The 12,054-nt window shown below is 48.7% G+C and overlaps 1 protein-coding gene across 1 annotated transcript; it reads right to left on the minus strand.

Annotated features, from left to right (window-relative positions):
• Positions 1–701: 701 nt before the first annotated feature.
• On the minus strand, positions 702–8,919 carry LOC119405399 (uncharacterized). The gene is made up of 3 exons (XM_037672238.1): positions 8,767–8,919; positions 4,982–7,105; positions 702–707 (listed from the first exon to the last, which is right to left on the minus strand). The coding sequence occupies exons 1-3, from the start codon at positions 8,917–8,919 to the stop codon at positions 702–704; spliced, it is 2,283 nt and encodes a 760-aa protein (XP_037528166.1).
• Between the last annotated feature and the right edge of the window lie 3,135 nt (positions 8,920–12,054).

Here is a 12,054-nt window from a genome sequence, read left to right on the forward strand (position 1 = left end):
CTATTAAAGATTAAAGTGACCGTGTAGCAGCACCTGATCCGAATCGAGCCTAATCCGGGTCGGCCCCGATCGCGATCAAAAGTGCCCGCGTGACACCGGTATTGATTACGGCGTTGTCTGCTTTATCACCATTCACCTTATGAGTGCATATTCTTATCGTAAAGTCACTGCAGTTGCCCCTATTAGGCTTTATACTTTGGTTGAATAGACCTTCGAAAATGGCGCTTCTTTGCGCCACGGAATACCACGTCTACCAATGCTCACTGCATGTAGACGGCTATTTTCCAAGTGCCCTCTTAAGTGACTAGGGGAGGGTCAATGTATGGGCAGATTTTGCGCCTCCACTCTTAGGTTATTAGGGGGGGGCGGCCGCCCCCCCCCCCCCCCCCCCTGTGCGCACGCCTATGCCGAAAAGCCTGTCAAATTGCAGCCGATAAGAAATCGAATGGCATGCATAGTCTACGATAGGATAGAGAAGTGATCACTACCCCTTGTTTGAATACCTGTTCTCCGTGTAACTCTGAAGCAATATCGCTTGAACCGAGTGTCAAGTCTAGGCACCTGGAGTAGTTCTCTATTCTGAATTTATATTTGTAGTTCGCTTCCGCGACAGTCAACGCACGCACTTCACCACGTGACATTGTGCGCATTAACGTACCAGAAAAATATTGCACCTTTCGCGTATTTTTGAAGTGGACCTGTCAGTGCTGAAAGTGATTCAAAGGGTTACTGTGTAACGCACAATATTGTTAGAAATTAAGAAATATGAGATGATTCATCTGAGTACCCGAGACTTACCGGATAGAATAACACATCACTCCAAAGTGGCAAATACACATCCATGAGAAGGAAAGATCAAGCGGTTGTCTCACTGCACTGTTCACGTGGAGCGCCTTCAGAAAGGCGGCGTGACGCACGCGACGCTGTTCGGAGAAAGATATCGACGCCATGCGGACAGCGTCTTTGTGGTTGTTTCGAGAAGAACCTGTGATGAGATCTTAGTGACAGTAGCTGATTTCGGTACAGGAGAGAGAAACTGCACGCTAGAGGAACAAGACAATGACGGCGCGCTAGTTGCGCCCTATTTTCAGTGTTTCTCATGCGCAGTTTGTGTGTGTGTGTGTGTGTGTGTGTGTGTGTGTGTGTGTGTGTGTGTGTGCGTGCGTGCGTGTGTGTGTGTGTGTGTGTGTGTGTGTGTGTGTGTGTGTGTGTGTGTGTGTGTGTGTGTGTGTGTGTGTGTGCGCGTGTGTTTGTTTCGCTACGGCTTCCTCTGCGATACGGGTTGATTCTCAGGGTAACAGCAATGCCAAGGTCCTGGATTACGTTGTTTATAGCCCTTTCCTAAGGTCTGCTGGCATTCAATGCAAAAGCTATCGCCGAATACAGTCCTAAAGAAGGTGCTATCTGTATAAGGGTAATCGTTTGGACAGGAAAAACGGCACGAAAGGAAGAACACAGATCGCGACATTATCAGAGAAGTCAGCGCCGCTGTCTGCGTCCCTCCTTTAGTCCCGTATTTGAGCGCTGTTTTCTGCTTATGTAACTATCTTTCTCAAAATCTTAAGTTTCTTGACAAGAAGACTGAACTCATAGAAAATTTTTCCAGGAGAAACAATATTTTCATCACTTTCGGATCGACTTTAATAGGATTAACGTTAAAGCAACGTAACGATACATCTGATTGTCGTCCCCATAACGCGTCATGTATCATGGCATAATGGCAGCCTCCTTTACACGTTTTCTTCAGTATACGTTGTGCGCCATTTTATGACGTTGTTGCGCGTTAATATACGCAATGTTTCAGATAAGCTTGCGAAATTGTTAAACACGATGTTTTTCTAGAAAAAAAAAACATGGTTGATCCCTCTGTCATAGGAATCGGTATAACACGAAAGTGAAACGTGTCTTCACAGACGTAGTTGAGCGTTTGTTGCCCATTCTTTCGCCCCAAGGGCGAAGGAATGAATGCTACAGCAACAAATTGTAATGTCACGCGAAGAACGGCAAGCAGCTCGAAACTTGCAACGCGCTGCTTAAGCAGAAAGGACGCATGGAACGGACATACACAGGATGAGAGCAAATTGTAACATTTGTAGCTTATTTCTGCGTGAGCATCGCGCTCATTTCGCAAAAGCGGCCGCTGCAGTGAGCCAAGTGACCTTCCTACTCTCAACACAAGACGTACGAACCACCGCGATCACGAGATAAGCGCACGCACGAGCGACCATGCCCTGTAGATGCGGGCGCTCGTCGCAACGGCGACGATCTTTAAAGCGCGCTCTTCGAGAACTTCGCGCCATCTCGCTACTGATAACGAAAACATGCTGTAACACCGATCTCTGAGTACCGCCACCAGCAAATGGTGTATATAAATAGCTCGCCGTTAGCACTGCGAAGGACGTGCCGTCCGTGGCCGAATCGTTTCGCGCTGCGGAGCGAGGGGTCGTAAGTTCGATTCCCGGTGACGGAACATTTTCTTCGAGTTTTTTTTCTTTGCCCATTGTTAGTCTTTATATTTTACAACATCATATCCGTGACGGAAATACGTCAGAAGAGCCGTGGTGGACCTCGGCATAAAACACTTTCGTGTTAAAATTATGCAGTTGTACTCAACTTGAAAGCTGTATAGGAAGTGCGGAGCAGCGATTCGCCTGGCCTTCAGCGACCAACTCAACGAGACTGTGTTGAGGTCCTAGATGGAAAGACATTATTAGGTGAAGTTGAACTGCGCTTGGGGCGAGGCACCAGAGTAGAAGTAGACAGGAGGAACGCAGCCTGTGAGCGTCGCTGAAGGATCTACGTTCCTTCAACGACGCTCGCGTTCACGGGCAAGCGTGCCCTGGCGTTCCAACTGTGCAGTCTGCTAGTCCTCTATGGCGGGAAAAAAAAAACAACCTCAATTTGTGGTGCAGTGGTGCCCTCTCCCCTTCTCCTTTCCCTCCCACTCTCTCTCTATATCTCTCACATCACTCCTCACCCTCATTTCACTTTTCTGTCTTATTGCTATACTATATTATACACGTCTATACTATGCTCAACCCGCTCCCCCTTTCCCGCACCCTTACTATAACCATACTATAAAAATCTGTGCTATGCATGGTTTTGCCTGCGTGACGCCATACGTGGTTATGCTAAGCTCTACCATCTGCTTCCTGCTCACTCTCACTTACCTATGCATGATACCTGATGCCTAATGCCATGCATGGGTATGCTACGATTTCCTTCTCCTTTCCTCCTTTTCGTCTTCCTCATAACACTCCACGCTCACCTTCCTGTCCTGCACCCTTGATATACGTGGCTACGCTACGCACTGTTTTGCGTGCGTGACGCCAAGCGGCGACATAAGGTGACAGCATATTACCTTCCTCATCTCCCTCCCTTCCCTCCTTCTCACCCTCACGTCGCTTCTCGTCAGCCTCACTTCCCTTTCCCGCCCCCTTATTATTAACTTGGGATAGAAAGAGAGAAGTGCACCCTGTCGCAGAAACGAGACGAGACGATCGAGACAAACTGCGTTCGATGCGAACGATGAGCAAGATTCTTCTTTTTCTTTATTTGCTCATTAATGCGCGCGCTCTTCCGTGCCCGCTGTCTTCTTCTTCTTCTCCTTGTCTTCGGCGAGTTTGTATAGGTTCCGGCCCGCATGAAGTTTTGTTCTCGTCATCCGAAACAACCTTCAAGTTTGTATATATGTTGTATAGGTCTCCGAATGAGTTTTCCGTTGGTTTTCAAAAGACAGGAGCGCGTCTTCCCGTCGACTCCCGAATAAACTTCCATGACTTTAGCCAGGTTCCAGAGTGATTTAGGAGTGCGTGAACCAAGCAGTACGATATCTCCTCGGTTCACTTTCGTTGCTTGTTTACTTGCGTTAGCTTGCTCTCTCAGTTCTTTCAGATATTCTTTGTTCCATCTTTTCCACCAGTCTTTCGTGACCTTTTGTCGATTTCTCCAGATTTCTTCTATGTTGGCTTCGTGTTGATCTTCGTTATTGCCTGGAAGCCTGTATTTTCCACCTATTATGTCAGCCGGCACAATAGGTAGCGGCTCATCCGGTTCGCTGTATACATAAGTCAACGGTCTGTTATTAAGCACAGCTTCAACTTCAGCGGTGATTGTTTCCATCTCTTCTCTGGTTAGCAGTCTCTTTCCGATGACTTTTCTCATTGATGATTTCATGCTTCGTATTATCCTTTCATAGAAGCCTCCCCACCAAGGTGCTTGTTCGGCGATATATTTCCACTTTATTTGATCTCCTTGGCTAACTCTTGCAGAGACTTCTTCTTGTAATTCTTTGAGCATGCGATTGATTTCTCTGTTGGCCTTCTTGAACGTCCTTGCGTTGTCACTGTATATTGTGCGACATAGGCCTCTTCTCGCGGTAAATCTTCTGAATGCATGTAGGAATGCGTCTGTCTTACAGTTGTCCACAAGTTCGAGATGTACAGCTCTCGTTGTTGCGCACACGAATACTGTAATGTACAGTTTTCTCGTGCCTTTCACTGTGTCCTTTATAAGCATTATAGCTTTATAATCGTTGGCACTTTAAACATCCGTGAATTACATTCTTCACCAGCTGCCTTCCTTGGATTATCCAATACTTGGTTCTAAGCTGCGAAAGCGTTGCGCTTACTCCTCCGTGCAACGCGAGTTGATGAACATGTCGTACTAGCAGCTTCGTACCGGCCGTCCACTTTGGTAGCATAGTTGGATGTTTTTCGTTGTAGGTTAATCCGCTTTGAGACAGGCGACCCTTGTGTCTTATCAGCCCTTGATCATCTTCGAAGACTTCCCTGCCGTAAAGAAACATCCTTGTTGTCTTAGTATTGTTGCTCTTGTTCAGTGTGATATGTTCCCGTATTTGTCGTTGCTCTATTTTTATTATCGTCGACTCTGCATTCTTCAGTTCCTCATAGCTCAAATCTCCAATTATCCGTTTCTTCTTTCTTATAATCTGTATGTATCTCAGAACCCAAGCTGTTACCCTGAGCAATCGGATGTACGTTCCATACTTCTCCGCGTCGATCACTGCCGGAATTGGCACGCATGTGTTAGTCGCATAGCATTCGCTACTTTCGACGTTTTCTTCCGTCTCCGTCTTCACTGTAGTCCTGTTTTCCGTAACAAGCCACTTTGGACCATGCCACCATAGTTCCGACTGTATCAAACTCTTTGCGCTCACACCTCTGGTCATGAGATCAGCGGGGTTCTCTTCACTTGCAATGTATTTCCACTCTGACAGCTTTGTTTTCTCCTTTATCTCCTTCACCCTATTTTCTACAAAGATATCCCTCTTTTTCTGTCCATGTAACCAACTGAGAACAATGGTCGAGTCCGTCCAATATCTTGTTTCGTCAATCTTTCTTACAAAGCCACTTCTGATGTATTCCGAGAGACGTGCCGACAGCAATGCAGCCATCAGCTCGAGTCGCGGCAACGACATTTCTTTCATTGGCGCTATTCGTCCTTTTGCAATGAGTATATCAGCCTCTTTTTCACTCTCGTAGTCATTTACTAAGTAGGCTGCTGTTCCGTATGCATATGGGCTTGCATCGGAAAACAAATGAAGTTCCGTTTGAATAGGTTTCCTCCTCTGTTTCACATCAATCCATCTTGGCACACTGAACTCTTGAATAGATTCCAGCTCTTGAGTCCATTTCCTCCACAACTCCGTTTCGTCATCTGGTAGTACGTCATCCGAAGACGTTCCTTTCCTCCACATGTTTTGTAGTTCTCGCTTGGCTGTTACCGTGAATGGAGTGAAGACTCCCAGCGGATCGTATATCCTTGCTGTGAGCTGTAACATTTGCCTCTTCGTTAATGTACCGCTTGTATCGATGTCTTTTATTTCAAACGATGGTAGGTACAGTCTGTCTTCCTTGAAATTCCATCTGATGCCAAGAACCTTTATTTGGGAGGAAGTTCCGACGCTTGCATTTTCCTCTTCCTTCTTTATAGTTTGTTGTAATCGAGGCTCATTCGTATTGAACTTTCTCAGGGTCATCGACGCCTCTTGGAAGATTTCTTTTGACTCCCGGTAAAGTTTTTCGGCTTCTTCGGGCGATTCGGCTCCCATTATCACGTCGTCGACGTAGATGTTGCTCCTCAGCTGCTTAATGGTCTCCGGAAACTTATCCTCCAACTTGCTGAGGTGGTGTTGCACTGTTGCTGCCAGCAGGAACGTACTCGGAGCAGTGCCAAACGTTACTCTTGACATTCGCCAAGTTACAACTCTTGCATCGCTTCCACTCGGAAGTCTGTCCCACCAAAGAAAACGTAGTGCGTCTCTGTCTTCCTCATGTACCAAAGTTTGTAAGAATGCCTTTTCAATATCAGCTGTCATTGCAGTGCGATGGTGTCGGAAGTTCATCAGCATGTGCACAAGATCGCAATTAAGATTCGGTCCAGTTTCGAGGTTGTCGTTTAAAGATAACCCTTTTGTGGACGATGAGGATGCATCAAATACTATTCTTATTTTTGTAGTTTGACGATCTTCCCTGATTACGGCTTGGTGCGGCATATAGTAGCAGTGTGTCAGTGGTGCACTTTGGTCCTCGGCCACTTCTTCCACTCCACTATTCAAATATTCTCTGATGGCACTGTCGTAACGCCGCATTATACTTTCGTCCTTCCGTAACTTTCGAGTGAGCTGTTTCAGTCTGGTCATTGCTACACTCTTGTTTTCATCAAGCTCCACGTTGTCTTTCCATGGAAGTCGTACCGAGTATCTCTTCTCTTCATACTTCAAGTTCCTGTTGAAGTACTCCATCACATCTTCTCTCTTTGCATCTTGCTCGGTGCCCTTTATGCCGATTGTTTCAATATCCCAGAAATACTTTAGTTCTGTCTCTACGTCTGATTTTTCCACTTCAACGTGAAGTACCATAACGGTTGACATTTTCATTAATGTTGCAGCTAACTTGTCTTTGCCCTGCACTGTCCAACCGAATATGGTCTCTGCTGCTGTCAACTTCTCTTCCAGTTTTCGAATTCCTCCGGTCATTATTTGCCAATACTGGTCTGATCCAACAAGGATTCCGATTTCCCTGCAGTCTGTGCTTGTATAAAGGCCGTCAGCCAGCTTTAATCCATCGTCTTCGTACTTCGTCTTCAGTGAGACAGGCAGGAATGGTATTCTTTCTCTTGATATTACATCAACTTCTAGTGCTTCCAACAAAACTTCTTCACCATTGTATGCACTTCTAAGTTTAACTTCAACCGAATTCATAGTCTTTTCATCTTGTCCGCCTCCGAAAGAGCCTATCGTCAGCCTTTCTTTTCCTTTGACCGGACAACCAAGTTTCTCCGATAAGCTCTTAAGAATGAACGTTCTTTGGCTTCCGGTGTCTAACAGAACCCGACAATAGCATGACTTGTTTTTACCTTCTGCTAGTGCCACTGCAGTCTGTAGAAAAATGCTTGATGATATGTTCATATATTGGCATGCAGACTCTTGCTCTTCCTTATTTTCATTTGTGCCTTGCACGTCCGCTGTACATTGAGCTGTAAGTTCTTTTCTCCGACACATGGACGTTGCATGCCATTTCCCACATATTTTACACCTTATGTTTGCCTTGCATATTCTGGCGGTATGTCGAGGCCTCGTGCAACGGAAACATCTATTTGACGCTTTTAGCTTCATTTTCTTCTCTTCATGCGTCATAGTTTTCCTACAGTCATCCGTATAGTGGGTGTTGGTCTCACAAAATATGCAAAACTTTGCGGCTGTACTCTGAAAATTAACTGTTCTTTTCTGTTGTCTACCGTCAGATTTGTTGCCGTAGCTTTCCTTCCGTTCGCTCAATTCTTCTCTGCACTCTACTTGATCTTCGATATATCTCATCAGACACCTCAGAGTCTCTTCGTGATGTTTAGCTGCATTCTGGTCTTGCATTGAAGATCTGCCGGCCAATTCTCTTTGTCTCAGCTGGAACCCCATGTGCATCTCCACAGGTAAAGATCTTTCCAATACCGGCAGGAGCATTGACGCATATGACTCGATTTTCACGCCTAAGGATTCCAGCCCACGTGTGTGCACTTGTACCTTGTCTGACAGTCTTCTTAATCCTTCATAGTCGCTGCAGCTTGCTACTGTACTCAGGTTAGTTAGCTCTTTCATGTGCATTTCTACAAGCGCTTCGTCTTTTCCGTAACGCTGCTTGAGCAGATCGATAGCTTTCATGTAGTTGCTGTCTGAAAATTGAAATCCCTCCACGGTAGCTGCCGCTCTCCCGGTTAGTGATGACAGAAGGTAGGTGAACTTTTGGTTCTCGTTTAAATCAGTTCTACCGTGAAGAGCTGACTCAAACTGATGCCAAAACCTCTGCCACTTCCTCTTGTCGCCATCAAACTTCATTAATTCTACCTTTGGTAGCTTTACGGCCGTTGCTTGCGGCACTTGCCTAGCACTGTCATTAGAGGTGCCTTGCGCCCTCCCTGTCTCGCGCTGTTCTTGTCGACAAAGGTACGCATTGATGTTGTGCGGAACGCTAATAATCTTCAGCTCGTACTCGGTTGTTTTCGCAAACTCGGATTCGGCTGTTTCCGGCGTTACAAACTCTTCCATCTGCTCGTCCACTTTCTTTAATATTTCTGCGATGCCTTTGATCTGGCTGGCTAGCAGCGATATCGCTGTGGGATCTTGATTCTCCTTAATCTTCTTTTCTGCTTCGCTTGCTAGGTTTGTTATTTGCGTCCTCAGCGTTTTTCTTTTCTTTGAAATCACGTCTCGGTTCATTTTGGATAAATTAGGAACTGCTGGTCGCTTACAGATTTCAGCGGCGAGTCTTCATCCGTGTCTGTGTCGCCCTCCGTGTATGTGCCGCTCTCAGCTGTCGATGTCCCGTCTCGCAGCCGTCGGTTCGCACTGGGTCCTCCTCTTCTTCCGTCTTCTGTGACCAGTCCTTCGTCCTGGTATCCCATGGCCAGTCGGAAGAGGAGCAGCCACAATCCTGGTCACGGCACCATGTCGCAGAAACGAGACGAGACGAACGCAGTTTGTCTCGATCGTCTCGTCTCGTTTCTGCGACACACCCCGCAACTGCTTCTCTCAAGGGGGATGAAAGAGAGCGGTAGTAGAAAGGGGGGAGGTAGAAAAAAAGATGGTTGGTTGATCCCTCCGTCATAGGAATCGGTATAACACGAAAGAAAAACGCGTCGTCAAAGAAGTAGTTGATTGCTTTAGTGCATTGGTATATCAGAGCTTGTACAATGTCTACTGTTGTTAGGCAAATATAGAACCGCTTGATGCTGGACGCATCACGCTCACGTTGACGCCTAGTGGCACATCTTCGTACCGACGACAAACACCCATGCTCATGATTTAACCCTTGCGCTAGCTGAAGTTCTTAACATATACGTGGACTCCGCATATTGTGAATCCCGCGCAAAGATGGCGTCAACAAGCACATAATAAACATTAATGCTCGATATGCACTCCTTCAAAGCGTCGTGAAATGCGAAGACAAACGCTACACGCGCGTCGTGTCTTCCCTCTAGCCTGGCCGTTATTTCTCATAGGGCGAGCAGGGAACACGGTGCGACAGCCAGGCGAGCGTCGGAGAGCTATTTGTCGATATGGATGGATGCTATGAGTAAAATATTCTAGTACACTCTACTATGAGCGAGGCTTGCGCTAAAACCGCCACCTTACGGTGTGTTAAAGCGTCGACGAAATGAAACTTGTATTGGAAACGCGCCGAATGGGACGGTCGCTGCAACGGCGCGTTTTTTTTTTTTTTTCGTGCCTGGTGGCGCAGATGTCACCGCCCCGTTATAAAGGGGACGCTCGTAGCATGCATCTATCCAAGATCACTGTGAGAGGCAAGTGTGAAAGATAAAAGGCGCGTTCATGTAACCTCCGTAATGCGTTCGGCGGTAGCTCAGTGGGCTAAACGCCCGCCAGCCATCGTCGCGGATTGGGAGGTCATGGGTTCGATTCCCGACAACGGAACTTTCTTTGCCATCTGATATTCATTTTGCTGACGTACTTCCGTGACGGAAATACGTCATGAAAGTCTTGGTGGACCCCGGCATAAAGCACTTTCGTGTTAAAAAAGAGTAAGTTGGATGCATTCTTCTCCCGTGAACCCCGGACGCGGCAACCCGCAAGGCGACAAAAAAAAAAAAGTCATGAAGGAGGCCGGCAGGGAGGAGAAAGATGTAAATAAACATCTAGTGACGTTCCAGGGGCGCGTGAAAAGTTCGGCGCCGCAGTAAGGTGAATAAACGGGCCAAGGCGCGTAGGGGAATAGCGCGTGAAGCGCTTGCCGGAACGGCACATGTAGGAAAGGGGGAAAAAATAAATAAGAGGTGTTCTGCACTCACAAGGTGAGTCCAGTTTTCCTCGAAGTGGGCGCAGGTCCGGAGCGTTAATCCAGAGCCGCGATGGCTTCGTGCGCAGCAAGAACCGCGGAGCAAAACACACAAGCCGGTGAGTCGTCCGGTGTGAAGTGGAGCACTGCACGAATGGCCGCGGCAAGCGCGGCCAACACTGCATACTTGGGGTCGGCTAACGGAGCCGGCGTACTCATTGGAGAGGGTGTGGAGGTGGCGGTGTTCGCCGCGCGGCCGCCGGTAAGGGCGTCGCGGAACGATCGGCACTTGTCGACCACTGCACCACCCAGCGTGTTGTTGTTGACTCCAGCGCTTCGCGGCGGGTCACAGAGCCATCAGATGTGACGAGGATGACGGCGGCTTGGTGCTGAAGCTGCCAAGAAGAGCAGCGCGGGTCATTTGTAGCGTGGTTTCCGTTGCGGTTGAGGCAACGGGGATGGTTCGCTGTGCACGGCTCCGCGGCGTGGTTGCCACCGTAGCGCAGAACGCGATTGTCAAGCGAGCAGGTGGCCGTGGCGTGCCCGTACCGCCCGCAAAGGGTGCACTGCAGAGGCCGCGGCAGGCGAGCACAAACGAGCCGCCTTTGATTGTGGATGAAGATTACCTTAGGGACTGTGGTGCCCTCGAAGGTTATCGTGAGGCATTTACCTCGTCGCACGCACGATGTCACTGGGACTGGTGACGTGATGTTTGCCGAAAAGGGTCTCGGCGTCAATGCGTTGGTCAACACCGAAAACCAAGCCGACGCTTTTGTTGTTGCTGAGTTGTTTGCTCTTGACCTTTACTTCGCAGATTGCCGCCACCTGTAGGAGGGTGGAGGGATCCGAAGCTGGGCGAGTGTCAACGGCGACGAGGTTACGCTGGTGGTTTACGCGAACTCGCTGCGTAGCTGGAAATCCCGAGAGGAATCCAGCGATCGCATCCCTTGACACAGCCAGGAAGTGTGACTTCTTCCCAACTGGCCTAAAGATGATCGTGTGCCCCCGAGTGTTTGGGCACGACCCTGGAAAAGCCTGGTCGTGTTGTTGACTCGAGGGAGGGCGTGAAGAGGTGCAGGGTTGCACGAAGCCCTCACGCACAGCTCTTGCGGCGGCCGTATTTGACCCGGTTACGTCCGCGGCACAGGGAGCGGGCGCCGTTGTTGCGGTGGCCGAGGGAGAGGGGAGAGGAGATCCGCTGAACGAGCGAGGTGTTTCCACCTCGTTTGATGCCACAGGGGTGGCGGGCGAGGAGGGAAGCGTGGTATCAACACCTTCTGGGCGGTGTAGGTGGTAAGCCCCCAAGAGGAGGAGGAGGCAGTGGATGCGTCCGTTTTCTCGCTTGCTGCCTGAGAGGGGGTGCATGGTTCGCTGCTCTCCCTCTCTTGTGCAGGTTTGTTTGCGTTTGGTTTTGCAGGGGCTGGAGGCTCCTGGCTCTGTTTTGCGAGCGACGGTGACTCGCCGAAAAGGCGAAGCCTGGTTGTTGTCCTGATAGTCTCCCTGATGAAGAGGGCACAGGGAAGGGGCGCGGCTGCGTGACAGCGCTGACCGGGCGAGGCCGTTGCCTCAAGACGGGGCCCATCACTCGTGGTAGCCCTTAGAAAGGCTGCGCGCGGAGGCGCAGAGCGATGGGTGACAGTAAATCCAGGAGCGCAATAAGCGTGCGTCCTTTCAGTATAAAATCTCGAGAGCCGAGCCGGAAGGAGGGAGCGAGAACGCTGGTTCATCTGTGCCGGACTTGTCT

The sequence above is a fragment of the Rhipicephalus sanguineus genome, chromosome 9 (genome assembly GCF_013339695.2).
Source record: "Rhipicephalus sanguineus isolate Rsan-2018 chromosome 9, BIME_Rsan_1.4, whole genome shotgun sequence".
Taxonomy (NCBI): Eukaryota; Metazoa; Arthropoda; class Arachnida; order Ixodida; family Ixodidae; genus Rhipicephalus; species Rhipicephalus sanguineus.

Coding starts and splice junctions, on each gene's coding strand:
- LOC119405399 (XM_037672238.1), bottom strand. CDS start 8,919: ATGGGATACCAGGACGAAGGACTGGTCACAGAAGACGGAAGAAGAGGA. Junction 7,106..8,766: donor AAGACTCGCCGCTGAAATCT/GTAAGCGACCAG, acceptor GTCTCACTGAAG/ACGAAGTACGAAGACGATGG.